The following is a 23,962-nucleotide window of genomic DNA, read 5'->3' on the forward strand; positions in this document are numbered from 1 at the left end:
GCCTTATGGTTACATCAGAAGATATGCTTTTGATGTTTTTCGGCCATTTTCTATATATTTGGCATGACACTGCACAAACTATATCTGCAATAATACAATGCATTTTGATTACCATCTATAGCCTATAGATCAGGCTGCAGAAACTATTTTGCTTTTTTTTCTTGGTCGGTTTTTTTTAATAACGTCACGTCCGTATTGCAATGAATTGTGGGTTATTAAATCAGTGAAGTCGGTTGTAGTCTGCACCTATGGTCTGCACCCCAAGCAGACTTTCTGGAACTTTACAGAAGGTCAGCCTTTGGCACCATGAGGACTGGATGACGTGTAGATTTGGACAGCCCGCAGCACACCCACACTTCCCAGGACGGCACCCTTGTTTCTAACAGGACTGTTATTTTTAGGATAATATAGTGGTAGTTTATTGTAATTTATTTATTATTTCTGCACTACATTGTTTTATTTTTATTTTTTTAATTTACAGAGTGGTCAACAGTTTTATTTCCCTGTCACAACCATTCCAAAAGTTAACCCATTTGATGTATACATAACTATTCCTTAAGTCTGTCCTAACCCTTGTTTCTTCAAATTATTAACCATTTCACATAAGTAAATAGACTGAATACTTACTTCTTCCACCACGTACCAGTTGTTATTATTCATATGGTTCAGTGACGCAGCCTATAATATTATGTCAGTTAAATGCATATAAGATTGTGATTTTCTTCCTAAAAAAACATTTAAAGTATGACAAAACGAATAACACTTCTTAAGTCTGTGGGTGCACCAAAATCAGAGAAAAACAAGTTGTGAGCATGTTTTACTGAACTGCAAATAGTAGAGTATAAAATGAAAATATACATACAACATAATAATGCACATACGAATGCAAATGCAAGACAGCCAGGTTTATATGTTTGTTTATTTTGTTAAGTTGCATATGAGTGCTGGGATGCAAGGTGCACAACAGCCTGGGAGAAGCAGCTACTGCAGGAGGTCAAACAATCAGTAAGAGGGGTGGAGAGTTCCTCATGATGATGGAGGTCTCACAGTCGGATTCACTGCAGTGCTCATACCAGGCTACAAATGCAGCATTGCAGGACAAACATTTCACTTCATCCTAGGCTTTACTGTTGGCTAAGCAGCGGGTATTAAAAACTGCAAGGATTCACATTTTGTCAGTGTATGTAGTGTTTCAGTCTGCTGGACATCAACAGTCAGGCTGTTATTCTGTAGAATAAAATATTGCATTCACTAGGAAAAATTAAATATTGTTTGCACAGCTGTACGATTCAGTCGGGTGCTGGTTGAATGCAGGCAATGAAAAATAATAAAACATTAAGAAAGGGTTCACAGCATAGCACAGCAAATCCTAAGTTGGTCCAGAGCTCAGTTTTTTTGGTGTAAGGTAAGCCTTTCTTTTTCAAACAGTATTGCATGTTAAGGTTTACTTTTGGCAACCTGCAAGTCAGCATAGAAAATACTGAATTTAACAATACTTAGATAAATATACCCTTGTGCAAACATACAATTTATGATAGTTACTGAGAGATGTGGATTCTGTTTTATCACATTTTGAAACCAGGTCAGTTTAGGTGGAGCAGGCAGGGCAGAATTACTTTGTTCTGTTAATTCTGTATTGTCTACACAATATGCAAGACATTACAATGTTAGAATGTTATGATTTGTCTATTTAAATATTAGCCACACTATTTTTTAAGACAAATTAGAGTCTGTCAATATATACATAAAACTTGGTTCAAGTTTAAGACTCTGAAGCTTCCACAAGTGACTGTGAGTGCAGTTATTTCAGTAGACTCTTCATAATGCTTACTGACGAACCCCTGTAGCCACCGCCAAAGTGGTTCCAATGATTCAGATAGTGATAGAGCTGGTAAAGCTGGTTTCTCTGTGCAAAGCCTGGTGCTTTAGGAATCTTTTCATGGTAAGCAGAGTAAAAAGCACTGTTGAAGCCACCAAACATTCCAGCAATACCCAGCTCGTATTCTGAATGACCATAGAAAGAGGATGGGTCAAAGATGACTGGGCCGTCTGCACACTGTGCCACGTTGCCTCCCCATAAGTCTCCATGCAGGAGAGCAGGAACAACCTCTATATCTTTGAAGAACAGAGGCATTTTCAGCTGTAAATGACAGAAACACTATGTGAGTCAGATAACTGAAACAATAATAAGGATACATGAAAAGTGAATTTGAGGGAAGGTGCACCTGTAGCTTGGCCCATAACTCTCTGGCCTCTCTGTCTCCATAGGATTCCTCCACCATGTTGAGCTGGTGCTGCAGTCTCTGCTGTGAGAAGAATGTCACCCAGTCATCCTGCCACTCGTTGTTCTGAGGAGGTGAGGGGGGAAAATGAAAGCTACAGTGATATTTCTAAGGATAACTGTAACATCTCAACAACCTTGAGGGCACATACACATTTTTACCTGTGGGAGATATCCACAGCATGTAGTTACACTGAAGCCAAACTTCTCAACAACAGCCACATCTGACTGTCCAGCTCCTTTTCCTGTGTACATTTAATAGGTTATGCAGAATATCTTTATCAATCAGCAGTAAACTCTCATCTAAATTTTGAGAGCTAACTGTTATTCAGTGTAACAATGGCAAGTCATGGCAAGGTGAATTACCCACTGTCTGCTGCTCTTTATTTAATTTTTCCAGCTGTCTCTTGTTGTGAAGATGCATGTCTGCCAGCTGCTCTCCTAGGTGCTTCGAGTACCTGCACATTGGATATGGTATTAGAGTATTTCATTAAAAAAAAGAGCAAACTTCCTATAATGATTTCACATTGCCCTCCATGCTACTGGTACAGTATGAAAAACACACTGTATGAGAGAGCTCTTACTTGCTCAGACCTCTCATGTCCAGATGTTCCATCACAAGTACACATCCTCTTGTGTCAAGCTCAATCACCTTCACAGGCTTAGGGACTTTAACAGTTTCTGTCTGTAAAATGGCTTCCAAACTGGCCATCTCCCCATCAAACATCAATTTGGCCTGAATAGAAAATAAATGAATAAATAAATAAATAAAAGGATTTGGGCTGGTAAGCAATGCAGTAACACAGATCTAACGTTACACTAGTTTGCATGTGCTTACAACGCAGTTAGATACGTCTCCATTTTGCAACGTGTGCAAAAAGTTCAGTAGCAATCAAATACTATGTGGCTTTCAGAGGGTGAAGCTTCAGGGCATGTATAGCCTGCTATGACACAAGTAACTGTCACTATAATGAGTTAAAATATAACACAATAATGATTACATACCTCGCTCTTGTGATTTATCTTCACAAACACTCTCCCATGGTCAGTATCATAACTCTGGCCCTCGTTGATGCATCCACCTCCTGAGTAACCAGTGGACTTCAGCATGGATGTCCCCAACTCTTTCTTTAATTTAGCTTCCATGGTTATTGCCCAAAACCAATTTTAGTGGAGCTGTAGTGGTGTTACTATCAACAGCGCGGTGCAACCGCACTCACAGAAGTTGAAGGGGCGTTTTCGACGTGTTTTTGGTGTGTTTCCGTCGTCTGAGCTAACGGAACTCTGCTCCTCTGCTCTGGACGTTCGACTTGTTTTTCTTCCGGTATTTGCATGGAGTGGTAACCAATCAGAAACAAACAATTGACTGATTTCTTCTTCGTCCTATCACAGAGACGTATCGCGGTCACGTGAGCGTCGCCATGGTGTCAGATAAAGCTACATGAGCTACGTGCTAGCTCAGGCTTTGCTATGTCTGTGCTTGAAAAGCGAGATGAGCGGCAGTGAAATTTGTTTGCTTCTTGGAGCGACTGGTGTCGGAAAAACGTTGCTGCTGAAACGTCTACAAAATATCCTTTATACCCGACTGAATGTTTCCAACTACAACTTGTAAAAAGTAGTATTAATTTGTTACTGTGTGTCAACGTGTTGTGTAGCTAACGTAGCTATAGCTAGCTAGCTGACGATAGCCTAGTGTAGAGCCGTTAGTAACGTTAGTGATCTAAGTCACAATTAGCTATAGCTAGTTAATTATAAACATACAGACGGGCTACACACTATAGGAAACCCATATAAGGTGTCTCTCACATGTGTGTTTAACTGTGTTGAGATTTGGTGGTTGAAAAGGCTATAGCATATGATTTATGTTATTTTCACACTCATGAAACCATTACGTGACCCCTCATCTCCATAAATGGGGGCATTGCCATCCTGGATGAGACCACTAATTTATTTTCCTTTAAGTTGTCACCCGTTTGTCTATCCATTTTTCCATATTTTTATATCAGTTTGAGTGCATACTCAGTTACTAAACACTTGGTAGACATGCATCCAAGGTAAATAAGTGACATGGTATGGAGGAAAATAAATTATAAATACATGGCATACCCTTATAAAAAGGATTACTACAAAATGCCACTTTCACAACTTATGGAATATATCATATAAGCTGTTCAAATAATATTTTGATCTGCTTTTGTGCATTTAAATTGTGATAACAGTCATAGCACTGGCTGCTAAGGATATTTTTCCTATCAGGTTTTATTTACAGCTCAGTCTGCATGGATTAGGTGAACTGGGGGGACCTCCTTCTACTCTGCCTACTGTAAGTAATATTGAAAGGTAGTTTTAATACGTTTACAGGCTCAGTTTTGATGAGACAGTAGACGTCCATGTAATGCCCTCACTCTCCTTAAACCTCCTCAGGTAGGGACCAACCTGACAGACCTGACACTGAAGAAGAAGAAGGTGACATTAAGAGAGCTGGGAGGCTGCATGGGCCCTATATGGCCGAGTTACTTCAAAGACTGCTCCTCTGTCATTGTATGTTTTTGTATACATGCTGCAACATTTGACAGAGTTAAATGAATTGACTGCTGCAATCACTTGAATAAATGTGTCTTTCTTTGTGTTTTGTTATAGTTCATGGTGGACTCAGCCAACATTGCTCAAATATCCTCCTCCTGTGTCCAGCTGCTGTCAGTACTTTCTGCTGAGCCTCTGCAAAGTGCCTCTGTGGTTATTCTGTTCAACAAGAGGTGACTCTCACATACACACCAATCACTATATTCGCTTGCCATACCTGCAAGATGTCAGTCAGCATGTTCAATACAAAAAATATCCGATATCATAATTTTGTCTCTTGTTGAAAGCTGTTACCATTGTGTATTTTCTTTTTTTTTTTTTTCTTCAGTGACTTGCCTTGCACTATGAGTCTCGTAGAGATGAAGTCCCTGTTCAGAATGGATGACATCATTGCATCTGCGCCTCAGCCAATCACAACAATTGAAATCAGTGCCCGCTCTGGACAGGGACTTCAGGAGGTGCTGAGCTGGCTGGAGTCCATCATAGTCAAGTGAACTATTGTATGTTTGTTTCCTATAACGTGATGCTACTCTCACAGGACTTGGGAATCTCACAGGCAAGCCTGTTGCCAAGAGATGTCAGTATCCTCAGTGTGCAAAGACTGTTAACACACATGTGTTTGATGCTGGACTCACTGAAAAACTGTTGGTGTATCTTTGGTACCAAATAACAATGGTGACTGACTGTTTGTAAGAGTGAATGAGGTAGGAGATGTTTTAGTGGGATGATGGCAAGATGGAATGATTGTGTGGTTGACCTTTTCACATTTGTTAAATCGACACTACTGTAGGTCTTACCTTCAGTTAACAACTATTTATACTGGTTACTTTTACCAATCAAATTCTGCACACATAAACAGTGAACTACTGAGATTCATGATGATCCTCATGCGCAAGAAGTAGAGGGGGTAGAAAGCAGGGAAGGGGCCATTTTAAGTCGCAGGACACTTTACTGTGTTTGAAATGATACAAAGATGGTCTCTTGTTTCATTTTAAAATAAAATAAGCCCTTGAACATCAGTTTAAAGACAAGTGGGAGGAATACGTTAGAAGAGCTTGGCTCGTCAAGAGTCATTACTGTAGGTGATTCAGCAGTGGTTATGAGTCACTACCACCAGGGGGCATAAAATACAAATTCTATGACGGATACTGGGTGTGTGCATGAGTTGTAATGATTTCATGTCCCTGATATGTATTGATTTCAGGAAATGAGAACATACAAAAAAATAAAACCAACTGAAGAATGAAACAGTGTTCCAATTATACCCTTATATTTGATGAGAGTCAGTGGTTCACAAGCAATGAATAAAACTCATGATTCATACATTTTCTAATGTTGCCTTGCTTATAGTAGATTCTGAAGCACTTCCAGTTCTCCCAAACTATCATTTCATTCAGTTAATCCCAGCAGTTCATTGCACTAATGGTAAAATCATGTAGACACTGATGTTCCTCATCAGTTCTGGTTCAACAGAAGCTCCACAAAGTTAACTTGAGTTGATGCACCATCATTTCAAGAATCGGAAAGGTCTCTAACTCTTGTCTCTTTACAGAAATCTATTTTTTATATTTGTATATGACAGCAGCAGTAGCCAGCTAAGCCGAACACACAAACAGCTGAGTGAGCAGGAGGCTTGTTGACTACTTAAAAAGCCGTAATACATTCGCCTGATAATTGTGGCTGAGTGAAGTGATGACAAAATATTATCAAACTGTGCTTTTGTGTATGTGTTTTTTTTCTGAATTCAGTTTGCAGTAGGTTATGGCCTTAAAGGAGGTTTACATGACACTAATGGTTTCTGATACAAAGGCGTTATCACTTTTATATCGTGTTACTGCATATATGATAAGAGGACAGTGTTGCAGTGAGGAGCAGAACCAGCTTGCATCAATCTAAGGGTTACTGTTTTATAACACAATATAAAAACAACTAAGAATAGGGTTTCCATACAAGTCCATGGGACTGACGTTCAGTCTGCAGTTAAGAGTTATATTTCAAGAGCATAACCTAATGGCATTCCCCTTTTTTTTTCCTATAAGACATCTTCTCCAGTTTAGTTGGTCCTCACAAGAAAGGGTTCTGACTGCTCTGTGCAGCCTGTGATCCCTCAGTGCTGGCTGATGAGAAGGGTAACAAGGGCTCAGGGAGGGCCACCGGCAGGCCCAGACCGGGCTGGGTGGGGTGAGTGAGTGACGAGGGGAGGCTGGCAGGCTGGTGGCTCGTAGGCAGGGGCAAGGAGGCACTGTATGGAAGAGAAGTGCCCTGGGGAGCTGAAGAGATGGAGCCGGAGCCCATTTGATTCAGAGTCAGTTTGGGCTGCTCAGCTTGGAATGGATTGTTGGGTGAAGGAGCACTTAGGCCTAGACAGGAAGACACAAAAAAACCCAACAAGTTATTGAAATCCAATTTATCAACACAGCTGATTTAAGTTAGGAGATTCAACTCGTCTTTCCCTCTGGGTGTTGCATCTACAGCCAACAAAACAAATACCTGACAAGAAGGGGTTCAAGGTCTTGGGTGGAGGATTGGCTGGGATCAAGCTGTCCAGGTTTACCAAGGAAGCCGCTGTGGGGCCAAGGAAGGCCTCAGGTGTCCGGCATTTACGTGGGCTGGGGGCGGCCAGGCTTTCTCCGAGACGTGACATGTCAAATAGCTCAGGGCTGCCCTCCCTTCCCCCATTCAAATTCACCTGACCTCCATCCATGGCTTCATCGAACAGATCCCCATCTGACAGCAGGAGAAAAAAACAAGTTCTGACATTGCAAGTGTGTGGGGATGCACAGGATGATAATGACTATGTTTACATGCACAAAATATTCCAATTTTGCCCTTATTCTAAAAAGAGACAATATTCCTAATAAGCTGTTTACATGGCTAATGAAAATGAATTTTCTATTAATATTCCCATTTACACGCATCCCTGCATACTGTGATTAACATGCCCTCATAAGACTTTTCCATCAGTGGCAGAGTTGTTCAACCGTACAAACACAGCCTCCCTCTTTCATTCCTTCAACCACCTTTTTGAAAATGTCAATGATGTGATATTTCTGCATACCAAAATACCTGTTAATATCTAAGTCTTACATAACGTTTAAAAATAGGTGTGTTTTCTTCTGACCAGAATTGATCGCTTTTCTTTTGGGCATGCATCTCTACCCTACAGCTTTGTAAACTGTTGGCTAGCTGGTTTGTGTACAATGCATCCATGTCAATGCACAGAGCTGACTGCAAACAGACAAGAGGCCACATGCTGCAAACTGCGATTAAAACCCCAGCTGAGATTCATATTCTGAATGTGCTGTATACGTGTTCAAGGAATGCTCCCGAAACCTGAATAATACCAGGATATTCCACGTCTTAGTTTGAAAATGCTTCATTCAAAAAAGGCCGTTATATGACCCTTATCAAATTCAGACAATTGTCATATTCAAAATAAGAGTGGAATATTCGTGTGCATGTCAACATAGTCAGTGAAAACAATTAAATGTATTCTTTACCTGAGGGGCTTCCAGTGCGAGGAGAAGATTCCCTGACAGCTCCCTTGAGTGCTGAGAATGGATCGACCCCTGAAGAGGCTATAAAAATACCAAAATACATTATGGGTTTATTATTTTAAATATGTTATTTCAAATATCTATGTGGTGTCTGCTATGTCTCTTTGGCTGAGCTGTTTGAGTGCAGGTATCACCTGTGCTGGCCGCAAAGCCCCATTCTCGGCCTGTGGCGTTGATGTTGTTCGACGGGCCATCCCAGGGGTCAGCTGGAGGCTCCCACGGTGGTGGAGGGCTATTGGAAGGTGGTGGTGCCATCCAGGGAGGATCTGCTCTTGAGGGGTTGGTGCTGCCTTCTTTAGTAACAGAGAGGTGAATTAAAGAGAGAGGCCTGAAATGAATCACTGCAAATGCTTCTGTCCTCAAAGGACAAATATGTAGGTGTAATTAACTAAATATTTCAAACATGATCATGCCATGGTAAGATAACTGAAGGCTCACCCAGGGAGTCCCAAGGGTCTGTGCCCCCCGGGAGAGCAGCTGCCTGGTGCGCGGCATTGTTCCAATGGTGGCCGCTAGGAGGCGGATCTGATGGGACTGCAAATACGTCTACAAGGTCCATGAAGGCAGTCTGACCACAAAGACAAGAAAATATTTGCTTCAGTTCAGCTCTCTATTCCTTAAAGCTACAGTTGGGAACGTGTTTAAAAATAACTTTTTGCCATATTTGCTGAAAGTGTCACTATTTCCACACAGTAGTACATGTAACAGATGGTCTGTGAAAAAATCATGTTGCTCCTCCTCCACGTACTGCTTCTTTATTTGTGGCACAATTTTTTTTTCGACACAACTTGCAGGTACTCATTAACCAATGACTGCTGTCAATATCACAACACATGTAGATATCAGGGCAAAAACAAACAGGTAAATGAACAAAACGGCATAACAACAAAAAAAATATTTAACAAAAACTGTCTGACCTTCTCTTAATGACATCATACCTCACATAACACAGGTCTACTGTTATGACAAAAACAGTAACAGACTTAAGGATGTAAAACAACATATATACCTGCACCTCCTCGTACTGTTTCTAATGGCATATGCAAGAATCCACCGCCCCTGAATGAAGACAACCAATCAGAGCAGAGGAGTCTCCAACACAGCTGTCAATCATGCCAATCACTGCTTGTGAACTGCGGTCAAACTAGGCAGCACTGACCAAATATAAATTGAGATTCAGTCACTGCATTGCCTATTTCTCACCTCAAATGTTTTCAAAACTGTATTTTAGTGTACTGTTTAGCTGTAAAGACAGAACGTTTGTGACCCAGCAGGTGGGCATTGCTTGTTTTTCTGCTTGACTGTTTCCAAAATGGTGGCTGGGTCTCATATTCAGCTCAACGGTACACTAAAATACGTTTCTAAAGAAGCAATTGAGGCCAGAAATAGGCGATGCAGTTACAGGATCTTGATTTGTATGTGATCAGCGCTGCGTGTTACAGTTTGACCGCAGTTCATGAGCAGTGATTGACAGCTTCTTCGGAGACTCCTCCTATCTGAACGGTGGTTTTTCGTCAGCCGCGGTAGATGACTGCAAAAGCCATTAGAAGCACTACAAAGAGAAGGAGGGATGTGATTGTTTTCACAGATTATCTGTCTCACGTACTGTGTGGCTAATATATTTTTTAAATAAAAGTTACCAACTACAGCTTTAATAGCAAAGTGATTGCTGGAATTAATTATTTATGAATTTTATTAAAAGAACACTTCTGAGATTTTCAGTGTTTATTTAGTGGTTGAGATTTAAAACCTGATCTGACTGGATAATCCTGCCCATCATTACCATAAAGCATTGTAATTTAGATTTCAGTCCTTGGTTTATAAGTACATGTTCTCAAAGCATGAGGAAAAACCAAAGTAAACCACAATGTACGGTCACATTTCATCACCCCCCAGTGAGATATTCCATACCCCAATATTTCATACCCCGCCTTTAGTCTCCATCTCACGTTTGCTTTCCTCCAGAGCTTTCTTGAGCAATGTCTCGTCTCCTTGGCGACTGAGTTGCTCCTGCCAACAGATACAAACACATGGTCACCTTTGGGCATGACGGCTTCCGGCAAAATTCACATATTGTCTCGTCATACTATATTTATGACTCAGCGACTGCTCACAAGCACAAAAGCCAGCTTGTATTCTTCCTGGGCAGTGTATGACCCAGTGATAGATGAGTGCAGTGCGCACACACTAGAAAATTCTGTGGTCAAAGAGAGGAGAGAGCAGAGCATCACGGCAGCTCTTTTGTGGCTTAGTGAGAAGGCAAAGACAAAGAGAGTGAGACAGGAAGAGAGAGGTGGGGTAAAAAGGTTGCCAGAGATAATACAACAGAGTGACAGATATAAAACTTAAAAGAAAGAAAAGGAAACGAAGCAAGGGTGTGAAAATAAGTTTAACATTTTATAGTGGAAGATTATTGTCCAAAAAAAAGAGAGAAAAACCTAGAGGATGGTTCCCTAAAGGCAGGAACACACTACGTTATTGAAATCCACGCAGCTCCAGAACAAAAAGTCCCCCAACCCCCACCCCTGGTGACCACCAAGAACCCTACCTGCTGGTGCTCCTCTTTACTCAAGCTCAGGGCTAACTGGAGCTGGGCGTCCTCATCCATCTCCAATGCAGGAGGTGCAGGTGGGGCAGGCTGTGAGGGAGGTAGCCAGAGAGGAAATTTCAATCAGTATTCAGCCTACAAAACTGTAAAATATGCCTGGACAAACTGGCAGCACATTGCATGCACTTCTACAGGTGTCCCAGGGAGAGTAAAGGGGTCAAACCCTTTGCCCTTCCTCGACACTGCTCAAGAAGAGTGTCTGACGTGAGTATCTGCTTAAGTAAGAGGAGAGATTTAATAGTTAGTGGAGCTGAAGGATGAAGCGTCGTTGGATTAGTCGCTGGAAAAAGTTAAATGTCCTTTTCATGTACAGGGAGGAGAGTGAGCAGTACATGCAGCTGTTCCTCAGAAGGGCCCGGACCAAGCCGTGAGGTTGGTTTCAGTGTGCAGAGCAACAAGAGATGTGCTACAGGGCAAAGGATGCAAAGGAAGAGTCATCCCTGGTCCCAGCATACTAATACCTTCTTAGTGTCCTCCTTGCTGAGAGTCATAGCGATCTGGAGCTGGGTCTGTTCATCAATATCCAATGTGGGAGGTGACTAGGGTCAAGCAGGAAGGATTAGAAGGAAGACTAATCAAAGGGAAAGGTAAAAGCTTGATTTTGCTTAAGTGATTCTTAAAGAAGAATAATGTTTTAAGGTAATTTAGAAGAGAGGAGTATCACAGAAAGTGCTGTGTACTGCAGTATATTCCCACAGTGGCCGTCACAGAGGGCAACGGCTGTCCTTGCCATTGAGACTAGGATGGGCTGTGGACGCTTAGGAGTGGATCAATACACACATCCTGTCTGGCTTCTCACTCTTTCACTCGCAGCTTCCTCATTCTTCAGCATGGCTCCCACTGATTCACCAGAGACAGAGTTGATGAAATCACTTTCTGTTAAAGGTTCTGGGAAATGGTGGCCTCGTAGAGACAGGGAGTGGGAGTGCTTCATCGCCACGACGGATAATTTCCAAGCATGTGTGTATGGGAGATATTTAATGTTTCACTTCAGCATTACAACATTAACATGTCAGCAGGGCGGCCGAGAAGCCTCTTTCTGTCAGGCGCATGAGCTGTCGGGATGAGAGTTTTGTGTGTGTGCTCAGTGTGTGTGCTCAGTGTGTGTGTGTGTGTGTGTGTGTGTTGTCTTAGTTAGAGGTACCTTTTCACTTTCTTCTCGGCTCATAGCCAGGGCCAGCTGCAGCTGCAGCTCCTCTTCTCCACTGGTCGCGGGCCGAGCTTGCTCCAGGTCTGGAGCAAGTCGAGGAGAGGAAGAGGAGGCTACAGGGACAGAGGAAGAACACAGGGGATTGGGTGTTAAGCAAGGAATGGGGAGCAGAGGGGTGTAGACAAAAACATTAACAGATGGAAATAAACGGGAAACAAAGAAAGAAACACTTTAGGCTGATTTTTAAGGCCAGAAAAGAGCTGGCACTGTTTATGCATGTTAATTTTTTTTCCACTGCCCGTTGTTTAGGGCCTTTGCTGGCATCGCTTGCCACGGCCTGCCTAACTCTGCCTGCACTGAGAACAATGGAGCGCCTGTGTGGAGAGTTAGGGTGGTGGAGGGGCAGAGGAATGGACGGGTTGGAGTGGGGCCCACCTTATTACCCTGAATCCTCTGGGTGGGTTCCAAAACTTAGGTCCAGGTTTGGAGGAGGGGATGGGGCAGGGAGGGGGCTGGCAGGATACCAGTCTGGGTGTCAGGCTGTGGGTCACGGGGCTAAAAGAGGGCAGCAGGCCACACGTTGGCAAAGTCAGGTCTCAGAAACTAATCATTTCCACTGTGCTGCCCCTCAATATCCCCCGTCTGAGCTGGAATGCGTGCTGCCAATTAGCTGCTGCCAACCTCTTGACCCCCACCCACGCCATCCGTCAGCATTTCATCTACCCCTCCATCCACCACCATCCTTTTGATCTTTAAAATCACATGGAGCAGAGTGAGAAAATTGCAAAAATAAAACTGACAAATGATTTCAGTTTCTCGCTATGATTCTCAGAGTGTGAAATTGTTATGGCTAACCAGCATGAAAGCCTCTCTCTGTTTGATAAACTGAGGATTTAAACTCAGCACTTTGTGGTATTATCACATCTATATGTTTTCCCTGCACATTACAAACCATGCTCCCATTGTACCATCACTAAACCGCAGACTCAGGCTCGGAGGTGGTAACGGTTTCGGCCACATGTTTCCGCTGGCACACATTCTAGCCCAGACAAATATGCAAGGAACGCGCATCAAGTGGAAAATGAATCGGAGAAAAAGGACTTTTTGAGGGATTTGAGGAAATAAAGCAGATACCCATCTGTGGGCATGTCTCTATTTACACCATGAAACCAGCCACAGACATCAAAGTTACCGGTGCCTTCATGAAACCACAGCTCTGCTACTGACTAACTCCTTCTAATGAACACCATACACCACACAGACCACACAAATGCCAAAGTATATGGCACACACCAGACATACCACATTTACAAATGCTACACACAGCTACTTAATGCTTTTCCACGGTATGTTTGAGCTGATAGGTCAATGATTTCCTAACCCTGACACACTGACAGAGGGATCAGTTAGGTGTCATGTTGTCTAGACACCACACCAACATCTCCGTAGTCGCGTAACAGCTCATAGGATCAGCAAGTAAACACGGTATCCAGTTGTGGTTTAACGTTAAATTGAAACAAGCACAAACAGGGCCTCCTCTCTTTTGTAAATCCAGTTTAGCTGACGTGACTGTCAGCAAGAGAATGAAAGGAATGCAGATGTCCATCCGTCAGTGGAGAGTAAAACTGAAACACCTGAGGACACGAGGAGCATTAATACTCATCAAAGCTTAAATGTTGCAAGGTGCTGCTGGTATTAAAATAGCATCGACTTTAATGAGAAATCACAGGTAGGAGCTGATTGATGTACACACCTCAAACACTGGGCAGAGAGGAAATATATAGCTGACAGCATCTCTATAAATCGCCATTTTCAAATGGAAAAACATAGGTGAGGAATGCAGTTATTCTGCTGCATCATCCATAAGATCATACCTTAATTTATCTAATCATGACCTGTCATGTGTGCATTCCTACCACGTGAAAGGTCACATGCCAGAGAAAATATTCAGGTGTCGCTCAGGTATTTGTGAAGATATCCCTGCTACTCACAGTGAAAGGAGGATGGTGAGCCTCTGCACCGACCGGACTCATCCCCATGGGCACCCGCCGAAGTGGGCTGGCTTGTGCGACGCCCTGGGTACGGAGGAGGCAGCGATCCAGAGCCTAACCCACTGCTCGCCATGCGCGTCTTGGTTTTCAGTGCCTGGCTCCTCTCCTTCTTCAGCTTTTCCTCATCCCTCAGCAGAGCCACCAGATGCTTGGCCTTCTCCCGGACGTTGACACCCTGGTCACGTCCGTCTCGGTCTATGTACTGGAAGTCTCTCAGTGTCTGGATGGTGTAAATGTTCTCCCGGCACTCCGTGGCCACACGTTCGGAGCCTGTTTTGATCAGGTAGTCCAGCAGGGTCAGTGCCTTATAAACATGGCGCCAGTTTTTACCATGGTCGTTGAGCCGCTTCCAGATCATCCCCATAACCTCCGTGAATGCCACGACATTGAAGGTCAGGTCTGCAATTTCAGACATGAGCGAGCTGGGAGGGCCCCAGGGGTCGTTGGAGGTTGCCTCTCGGACCTTGATCTCGGCCTCTGTGTAGTTGTTGACCATGTTTTTCATCTGGCGGCGCAGCGATGAGGTCTGCATGATGGCGGTGGTGGTTCACAGGTAGCAAAAGACAGTCTAACAGCAGGCCAGCCCACTGTGTTGCCTCAGGCGAGGTGGCTCGTTAGAGATCAGTTCAGTGGAAAAATGCAATGAAGTCGACCTCCTGTTGGGAACTTCAGTGACGTCCACAAGTGTGTTCCTGCTGGAAAGGAAATCAGATTCACAGAAAGCCATATATGTTAACATTATTGTTCTTACATCAGATATTCACAGATGACACACCACCATCTTCACGCTGCTACAAACAGGACTGGTGACCACAGCTGAACTCTCACACATTTTTTTTACTCAGTAATTGTGTTTGGAAGGAGAAAGAAACAACTCAGCACCTCCCAGCAATATGAAACACAACACCTGAGCTCAGTTTCTCCTGAAACAACTTGCAGAGATCTGTGTGAGTGCACACAGTGCAGTGCTCCTGTGTAAACAATGACCACCTTGACAGCTATTTCCTAAATTCAATTTTCAGAAATATTTTTATTTCTTTCCCTGAAAATCAAATATTAGTTTCAGACTGAGGGACTGCAAACCCAACCTAGGGTAGAAATCTGTGTTTTATCTTGGAGTGAAACTGGGAGGGGGGCGGGGGAGCTCCACCTCCCGTGTTTTTGTGACCTGATTACATCACCGCAGCAGCAGAGGGCCTTCAAAGCATCTGAAGACTCACAAAACTGTAACTCCCACACAGATACACACACAGTAGTCGACCAGAATCACTAATACGTTGCTATTTTTAAAGATTTTACATTAATAATCAAGACAATATTAGTGCACGGTGCAGTACCTATCACTTTGGCCTGGATGTTGGACTGCTTTTCCAGTGAGTCACTTGAACTGATAACTTTCCACTCCCAGACCTGCCTCGCCTATTTAACTAAGAGCTGAGATGCATGAACACGCAGGATCAATCCCCCTCACTTAAGAGTCAAGCACTGTGTCATGAGTTAGCATTTCCAAAATATTAAAAGGGGGCATGGAATGAGAGATGGGCTTTAAAATATATCGATATCTAACCCTTGAGTGGGTGGAACACTGAATATGACAAAACTGATTTATTACATTGAAACTATAATAAAGAAAGCAAACTAAAAACATTATAGTGTTATACAGGCTGTGGGGATACTATGAATAAAAGGGGACAGCACTACATTGGGCCGCGACATCAGTCATACTGTGAGAGAGCTCCCAGAGCTGTAAATAGATGGTGAAGTGGTTGTAAGAGACAAAATGCTTGTGGCTCAGCTGACCACAGGTTAAATCTCAAGTGGTGACCAACCCGAGCCATTCAGTCCCATTAACTCCCAATCCGTACACTGTGTGAGGAAAAACTGGATAGTCGGTTAAAAAGAGCCCTTCCTGTAAATGCAAGTTGGTTAAGCAGAGGTTTTAATGCTGCCAATCACAGAGAGAGGAGTGCTGTAACAAGAGAGATCAGAGTGGCAATTAAACCGTCCTTCTGGCCAGCTTTCTAATCTAATCTGAATGCCTCCACTGCTGTTGTACTCACAACCATAATGAAGATAAATTCATTTTGCGACATATCTGACAAATTACTATCACATACGTCAGACTGATAGTAGGGTTGGTGGGAAAGGCGGCACCAGCTGCCCATCACCATCACTACACACAGAAATGTTGGGCTGGGCGATACATCGTCATGATATTCAGTGGCGCCTCCAACGGTGGGGGCCAGAGGGTTCATGTCCCCTGCCCCCCCCCCCTTTGTAGGCACTCTGGCAAGGATGACTGAAGGCTGATAATACTGTCCTTTACGAGAGGCTGTGGCACACTTATCTTTTAAACTAGTCTAAAGGTAGTGGTATCTTGTGAGACTTGTCATCCTAATGTTGTGTTCACACCCGGTGCGAATAAAACAATTCATGCGTGAGAATTACATGTAAGTCAATGTAAAGACTCAATTAGACATGAATTCCCACCAGGCGGCGAGATGGGCGCAACATGAATGATGCGAAATACGCAAATTAAGCAAGTTTTCGCGTCATACCCTTATTTGTTACAGTTGGAAAATCGGAACTCCAGCAACCAATTCATGCCGCGATAGCCAATCAGCATTGAGATCCTCCAGGGATGTATGACGCCAGGGACGTACCAGCAGGAATTAATTCATCTATTCAGCGTATGACGCCAGTTATTAGCCCGTGTGAAGCGAGTCAGCACAAAATATTCTAGTGATCAAGCTTGCCCCAGTAAGGGGACGTGTTTGGTGTGAACACAACATAAGGCATCCACTGGTGCCAACTATATCTGTCAAGTTTGTTCGAATGGGGCTAAATAATGCTCCGAATTCCGGGTAAATTTTGGTGAGACAACAACTGGCATGGCCATTTTTAAAGGGGTCTCTTGAACTCTCACCTCAAGACATCCGAATGAAAATGGTTCTATGGGTACCCACAAGTCTCCCTAAACTTGAGAAGACTTTTTACCAATTAATCTTCTTTTTTTCCTTACAATCGATGTTCTCCTTCAAACTAAAGCTGTGTATTTGTCTTTTTAAGGACAGGCACAACCAGCCTCTTTGAAGAACAATGGATTACCAAACACATTTACACATTAGTAACACATTAAAACAGGATTGTTGTGGAACTCAACATATTAACTGTACTGGTAGTCTATACCAATTAGATAGTAAGTAATATTAACTCAAAAAAGACACCAAAATATATATTAGAGTGTGATTCCTAAACTCTCCACATAGTTTTCAACTAGCCTGTACTCAACAACAACAGCGTAACATGAATCCCTAAAATTCAGTTACAGCTTTTCATTTTGGTGTGCCACCCCAACATTTTCAGTGGCCCCAACTGTCTATGGCACTGATTATTGATACCTTTAAATGAGATTAGGCTAGAGATCATCTTAGATTTTGGATAATATCATAAGTGTTGTCTGTTCCTGGTTTTAAAGGCAGCATTACAGGAAAATGATGTAATTTGCTGAACTTGCCAGACTGCTCGGGCTATTCTGTTATCTGCCTTTGCACACTTTATTTATTATATTTACAATACTGTTGATTATTTATCTAATATTTTGTGAAAGTACAAATAGTCAGCCCAACAGTGTCATTGCTATATTATTTTAAGGTATTCAGGAAATCTTAATTTTCTTAGGAAAGACAGGAAGTGTGTTCTGACAGAGGTAGGGCTGGGTGATATAGAGAAAATCATAATATTTTAAACCAAAACACACATCCTGTCTTTCCCAAGAGAACAAATATTCCTCAGTCTGCTTGAGTATAACGTGACCTTGACATGATAAAACACTGGATTGAATTCTTTAAGTATCTACTTTGTCTGTTTTCTACTTCTGGGTTTTCCAATTCATCTGTCAAACACATTTTTCCTTGCTGTGAGTGAGCCAATCATTCCCAAACACTCTCGCTATATACTTACAGCAAACTGTTCCCAGATCAGGCCTTCATGCTCTTCCAGGTATGTTTTATTATGCCCTACAGATGTGCGTAAAAACACCAAAAACCGCTGGATGGAAACACAAGTCTCGATTCAACTTGTGTCCTTTCTGTCCCAAACTAGGACGGCTGGAGCCATTATCATGCACGTTGCGTCAAATGGGATGATCGGGTAGGTGAAGTATGTGACCGTGACTCAGCTATGCTTCCGAGTTTAAAAGTTAAAACCTCGACAGGAATAAGGAGAAAAGAATAAATCGCATAAACCCCCTCCTGTCTGCTTCCACTTTCCCTCTTACCTTCATGTCATAGCGCGTCAGTGGGGTCCCAACTTGGGGAGGCTTTGGGTGGAAGAAGAAACGCCTCCGCCTCTCGACATATCCCGTAGCTTTCGGAGAGAGAGAAAGGAACTAGAGTACATACAAAAAAAAAGATATTTAAGGCGCAGAGGAAAGCCGTGTGTGCCGAAAATGTATCCAACACTAGTGCGCAGCGGTGCAGTTTTGTTATCAAACTTAGTTGTGTGTGTGCATATCTCAATCCAGGGCTTGCAGATGGCACAGCCCCCCCTAAAAAAAAAAACACACACACACAGTAAAAATGGATGGAGAGGGAAGGGAGAGGAGAGGAGAGGAGAGGGGAGGGCGGCCTGCTCGGTGCATGCAGAGTCAGACTTAACCCTTTCACTGCCTGGTGGAAACGCATAGGGGAGCAGGTGATCTGGGCACACTCCAGAGTCACACACAGGGATTGTGCTGCACAGGCACAAAATGAGTGGAGACACACTGTGAGGACAAATCTGCTAATGCCATATCTCATATCCTAAATAACAACAGTGTTCCTATATTACATTTCAGCAGATCACTGTGCAGAAAAATCACTGCAAGTAATCTAATATCTAAATATTTCTGAACATACACAGGTAGAAGCATGTTGGATTATTCCAGCAAAGTGTGATACAAAGGTCTGAATGTATATGTGAATACCACAGACCCTTTATTATCCCATAGAGCAATGCTGGTAACTCTTCCTTGCAGGCTGAGTGAACATCCCAGAGGGACTTAGCAGCAGACCACATTTCCTTTTCAGCTGCTTCATCATTGCATCCTTGCTCTTTATTTATTTATCACAGCTAATGGGCTGTTGTCTGAAGTCACATCCCGTATATGCATTATACCTGCATTATGCCTAAACCTCGTCTGTATTCACCTTGGCTTGGGTTCAGTTAAGAAATGCGCAGAGTAATCTCTGTCAGCTACAAGCCGTCTATATGAAAGTACAGAGGGATCATATTGTGACGCTGAGTGGGGTAATGATTACCTAACTGAGGGAGAAGTGCAGGAGGGAGCAGTGGGGCCTTGTGACTGGTTGACCGAGCAGGATATACAGGAAATACCAGCTCCACCTTGAAACAACAAAGGCACGACTCTTGGAGACGACACAAGGGCAAGTGTACAGAGATCAGGAGCTCATCAACCTGTGAAACTGGCTCTTGGAGAGGATATTTCAAGTTGTGATAAAGGGTTGAGGGAAGTTTGTAGTGTGGGAGTTTGGCCTCCGTTTACTTGTTGCAGCTCCCTGTTTGATTTTTATGTGACTCTCACTGATCAGGTCTGTCGAGCTCAACTTCATACACCTCCCCTGGCCCTCCTTCCTCTCTGTCTTGGCACCCTATGTCTTTATTTCTCCTGAAAACAGATGCCTGAACACTCTTTGTTTCCCAACAAAGGCGTGATGAGGTCAGTGCAGGGGGGACATGCAGGCGAGGTCTGGGAGAACAGAGGGGGAGGAGAGAGGGCTGATAAATAACACCAGCACTCTACTGCACGGCAGTGGCGTCACGCAGGAGAGGAAGTCTGACTTCTAATGTGTTTGTGTGTAGGTGCCAAAAACCAACATGTGTGTAAGGTTACTTTCTGTCCATGATAGCTGTCTCTCTTTGCTGCCCTCTAGTGGTTGTGTTTGTTTTCTGGTAGGTTGTATTCTTACCTGATTGTTTCTGTGATATTAAGCTGTATATTATAACTAAGGCTGCACAGGGCCCCAGGTTCACTCCATATTAGATGGTCCTATACAATGAGATTAGAAATTCTGAACCACTTAAACACAGTTTCAACTATCAGGTGTCCCTTTGACCCTGTGTCGAACTATTACATTGTGCTCAACTGTTGTAAAGTTGTTTTTTTATTGCATCTATTTTCTTCTGTCTATCAAGTAATTCTTGCATTATAATATTATTTCATCTATAGGAGCACTCAGTGTTCCTATAGATTTCATTATCATATCTATATGTATTCATTATCATAAGAGACCATTTTCATTATCATTCCCTGAATACGCTCCAGATTGGATCCACAAAATGGGTCCAGATCAGAGTCCACTTGCACAGTAAGACGGATCCAAAACATTTAAGGATTACGGATCCAGACCAGACCCTGCCCAGATCTGATTTCTACCTATTCCGAAGCAGTTTATCCTGCCCAGATTTGGATCCTCAATCGGTATGAACCATTTTGGATGCCTCATTCAAATTGTCTTATCTGGCTGAAACTAGCTAAAGAAACATCTAAAATGTAGCTGACCAACATCGAGATTGCTTCATTAAAGGTCTGACAGTTATTTTCTCCAATAATCAATATATGTTTACAGTATAAACTGTCAGAAAATAGTGAAAAGGGTCCATAATTATTCCCGAAAGCCCAATAAAACACATACAAATGTATTTGCTGTCAGAACAGTCAAAATATAGAAGATTTTTAGTTTACTATCATAAAAACTAGTAAATATTCACATCTGAGAGGCTAATACGCTGAAAAAATGACAAACAATTAGTCAAGTTGATTATCATAATTGTTGCCTATCTATTTACTGTCAATCAACAAGTTGGTTAGTCAGCTTAATCATTTCAGCTTTGTTTGTTCCATGGTGTTGAAACAGCACCAGAGAGACCAGAGATGAGCAAAATCCAGCAGAGTGGTGATGTGAGGTGTGACTCTGCCCCTGGAATCAATCAGATGACGTGTTCAGATGATGCTACAGTGTGTGACTATTTGATGTGTTGATGATGAGGTCATACAGTTTCTATAAATACAAACCTGACTATATAAAAATGGTTTCTATTTTTACAGCTGGGGGGTTGGGTGAGTGAATGGCAGTGTGTGTCAGCTCATACACTATTGACAGCCAATAACCCAGTGTGACGTTGCACTGTGACTAACAGTTTAGCACCAACACAACTGAGCATTTCACTATGAGAAATTACAGTAGAAGCATTCTCCCTTGGGTTTTGCTGATATTAGCTTCATTTCCTAATTGTCTGGGGTCCCACAGACTGCACCACCACTGTATGCAAAAGCTTTTTTTTTCTTAATATTTCTTTCTCTGTTGCTCTGACCACATTTAGATCAATAGGTTGGATGGTCCAGTTTGCTACGAAACAGACTTGAACATTTGTGATAACCGCAACAAAATATGGAGGCTAAAGCATTGCACTCACATGAAATAAAGAAATATTTCTAGTCTTATATGCTATGCCTCTACATGAACAAATATTACTTAAAAAAATCATCATATAGAAACACAATGTGTAGGGGAGACCAGGGGCAATTGTAACATCTCAAACTGCATCCATTAGAAACACGACTGAACTCATTAAGCACATGGTCTGTGATGATTCCTCTGCGCCTGCCGAAGGACAAACTGATGTCTCATGCTTGTCAAAGTTTTTCTGCCAAGACTTATTTTTGAGATATGAAAGTTATTGGTGGCACAGCGGTGCACTGGTTAGCACTGTCACCTCACAGCAAGAGTTCTGGATTCGAACCTGCCAGCCGGCTGGAGCCCCTCAATGTGGAGTTTGCATGTTCTCACCTTGACAGCGTGGGTGTTCTCTGGATTCTCCAGCTTCCTCCCACAGTCTAAAGACACACAGGTTAGGTTAATTGGTGACTTTCAATTGTCTGTAGGTGTGAATGTGAGCGTGAATGGTTTTCTGTTTCAGTGTTTCAGCCTGGTCCAGGGTGCATCCTGCCTCTCACCCAAAGTCAGCTGGGATCGGCCACAGCCCACCCCCCACCTTCAAGTTGTTTTTAGGGATAAGCAGTCACAGTTGATGACTGAAAGTATTTTTTCCCTCTACAGTATTTTCCTCATACTTTCTTATCCTTTAATGTCTATGAATTAAAATATTTCAGTGACCACACTGCTGTCTAACATTTGATGTCTTTGTCAAATATTAGCTGCATTGTTTCTAGCCAGCAGGGTAGCTTGTGTCATGGGTGGTATGATTGGGGACAATTATTAAACTGTGTTACAAATGACCCTGACATCATCAAAACTGCCCTGCTTAGCAACATCAAAATAGATCTTTTCTTTTGCTCCTCAGTCTGAGGACCCTGTTTCAATGCCTGGCAAGAGCCAATTTCTTTTTTTAAGATTATTTTTATTGGCTTTTTGCCTTTTATTGACAAGACAGAAGGTGAAATGGGGAGACAGAAAGAGAGTGGGGACTGAAATGCAGCAAAGGGCCGAACCCGCGGCCGCTGCAGCGAGGCAATGCCTCGCCTCTGTACATGGGGCGCCGGCACTATCCACTACGCTACCGACGCCCCAAGAGCCAATTTCTTGTCCTTTCAAAATCTTCAGTGTCTATGAATCAGAAGTTTTCTTATCTTTAAATACCACCTTACTTGCTGAAATCAACATATTTTTTGAACTATTATTTTTGGTTTATAATAGATGCCTGATATTGAAACTCAGATTCAAAACCAGGTTTGAACCACTTAATTTTTCCACATTTTATACAATGGGCATTCTAACATCTCGCAATGCACCAATCAGAAACAAGACAGAACTATGAAACTCAGCACACGTTGGTGGTAAGTTAAGGTAAGGTAAGGTAAGGTTACTTTATTCATACTAGCAGGTCTACACATTCTCACTCCGATCTTGTCACATATTGACGTTTTGGCCATGGACCAAAGGTACCCTGGGTGCGTTGGTTGTTGACGTTCTGGAATGCCGTGTCAAGTTCTGCCTGTTACATGCATTGTCTTCTTTCAAGATACACTTAACATTTACATACAGTCTCTTTCAAACACCGCAAATTGATATTGTATTTTTCTTCAACAACAAAAACACGTGGTTAGGTTTCGGAAAAAAGAATATGGTTTGCCCTAGCATCTTAAGGGACACGAACACCACTCTCTCAGGTGAAAGTCCATGTTTGTCAGCCCCATCCACCACCCCTCCCGTCCACCCCACTCAGACTTTTGCTGCCTTAACTTTTGTCCTTGTCCCGCTGCGTTTCACCCTGACGCTGCCAGGCATTGTTAAACTATAATGGCAACCAGCCACGTATCATGCCGATGTCAAGGAATACCTTTTTCAGTTGGTTTCTGATGCTGCAGGTCACTGCCCAAACGCTGGACTTCGACCAGAGGGATCAGAGGGTAGATCTGGGTTGCAGTAACAGATGAGGCATCCTTCTTGACACACATTTCTGCTTGCCAACACACAAACTGATGTCTTATACTTCATATGATTAATTAGAATGCTTTAATTAAATTAGAATTAATAGTTCAATGAATAATCTATATTTGCGCAAGTTTATTGTGGTGCATGATATAAAGGCATTACACATGTTGTTACAATCAATATTGTGACTCTCACATTGCTTGTAAAATCATTTGTTGACTGTTAAGTAGCACACAGACGTAAGTTATCTTCATAAAAACTGTATTCAAATAATTAG

At 42.6% G+C, this 23,962-nt stretch overlaps 3 protein-coding genes across 8 annotated transcripts; 1 reads left to right on the forward strand and 2 right to left on the reverse strand.

Moving 5' to 3' along the window:
* Nucleotides 1-901: 901 nt before the first annotated feature.
* LOC125879719 (ketosamine-3-kinase-like) lies at nt 902-3,594 on the reverse strand. Its single transcript, XM_049561737.1, has 6 exons — nt 3,287-3,594; nt 2,866-3,017; nt 2,648-2,739; nt 2,444-2,526; nt 2,226-2,348; nt 902-2,140 (listed from the first exon to the last, which is right to left on the reverse strand). The coding sequence occupies exons 1-6, from the start codon at nt 3,425-3,427 to the stop codon at nt 1,802-1,804; spliced, it is 930 nt and encodes a 309-aa protein (XP_049417694.1). The 5' UTR covers nt 3,428-3,594; the 3' UTR covers nt 902-1,801.
* Nucleotides 3,595-3,773: 179 nt separating this feature from the next.
* arl16 (ADP-ribosylation factor-like 16) lies at nt 3,774-6,051 on the forward strand. Its single transcript, XM_049561519.1, has 5 exons — nt 3,774-3,889; nt 4,538-4,604; nt 4,706-4,822; nt 4,922-5,037; nt 5,193-6,051. Exons 1-5 carry the CDS (start codon nt 3,774-3,776, stop codon nt 5,356-5,358), a joined length of 582 nt encoding a protein of 193 aa, XP_049417476.1. The 3' UTR covers nt 5,359-6,051.
* A 66-nt stretch (nt 6,052-6,117) lies between these two features.
* On the reverse strand, nt 6,118-18,788 carry epn3a (epsin 3a). Of its 6 annotated transcripts, none has more exons than XM_049561239.1 (11): nt 18,510-18,788; nt 14,171-14,925; nt 12,174-12,292; nt 11,491-11,568; nt 10,970-11,059; nt 10,348-10,431; nt 8,860-8,989; nt 8,556-8,711; nt 8,365-8,442; nt 7,355-7,591; nt 6,118-7,224 (listed from the first exon to the last, which is right to left on the reverse strand). In XM_049561239.1, the coding sequence occupies exons 2-11, from the start codon at nt 14,760-14,762 to the stop codon at nt 6,929-6,931; spliced, it is 1,860 nt and encodes a 619-aa protein (XP_049417196.1). In that variant the 5' UTR covers nt 14,763-14,925; nt 18,510-18,788; the 3' UTR covers nt 6,118-6,928. The 6 variants fall into 6 exon arrangements, with proteins under 6 accessions (XP_049417196.1, XP_049417193.1, XP_049417191.1 ...); XM_049561236.1 differs by having other exon boundaries at nt 8,556-8,714; nt 14,171-14,922; nt 18,510-18,786; XM_049561234.1 differs by having other exon boundaries at nt 8,556-8,714; nt 18,510-18,786.
* Nucleotides 18,789-23,962: the final 5,174 nt, after the last annotated feature.

This window comes from Epinephelus fuscoguttatus, linkage group LG19 (genome assembly GCF_011397635.1).
Source record: "Epinephelus fuscoguttatus linkage group LG19, E.fuscoguttatus.final_Chr_v1".
Lineage (NCBI taxonomy): Eukaryota > Metazoa > Chordata > Actinopteri > Perciformes > Serranidae > Epinephelus > Epinephelus fuscoguttatus.

Bases quoted from the DNA above. Each gene is read 5' to 3' on its own strand.
- epn3a (XM_049561236.1), bottom strand. From the start codon at position 14,762: ATGCAGACCTCATCGCTGCGCCGCCAGATGAAAAACATGGTCAACAAC. The intron at 12,293-14,170 runs GTGAGTAGCAGG...CTGTCCCTGTAG, and splicing joins CTCACCATCCTCCTTTCACT to CCTCCTCTTCCTCTCCTCGA. The intron at 8,990-10,347 runs GTATGAAATATT...CTTTGTGGTCAG, and splicing joins AGATGGAGACTAAAGGCGGG to ACTGCCTTCATGGACCTTGT.
- arl16 (XM_049561519.1), top strand. From the start codon at position 3,774: ATGAGCGGCAGTGAAATTTGTTTGCTTCTTGGAGCGACTGGTGTCGGA. The intron at 4,605-4,705 runs GTAAGTAATATT...AAACCTCCTCAG, and splicing joins CTCCTTCTACTCTGCCTACT to GTAGGGACCAACCTGACAGA. The intron at 5,038-5,192 runs GTGACTCTCACA...TTTTTTCTTCAG, and splicing joins GTTATTCTGTTCAACAAGAG to TGACTTGCCTTGCACTATGA.
- LOC125879719 (XM_049561737.1), bottom strand. From the start codon at position 3,427: ATGGAAGCTAAATTAAAGAAAGAGTTGGGGACATCCATGCTGAAGTCC. The intron at 3,018-3,286 runs GTATGTAATCAT...TTTTCTATTCAG, and splicing joins AGATAAATCACAAGAGCGAG to GCCAAATTGATGTTTGATGG. The intron at 2,141-2,225 runs GTGCACCTTCCC...TGTCATTTACAG, and splicing joins AGTTATGGGCCAAGCTACAG to CTGAAAATGCCTCTGTTCTT.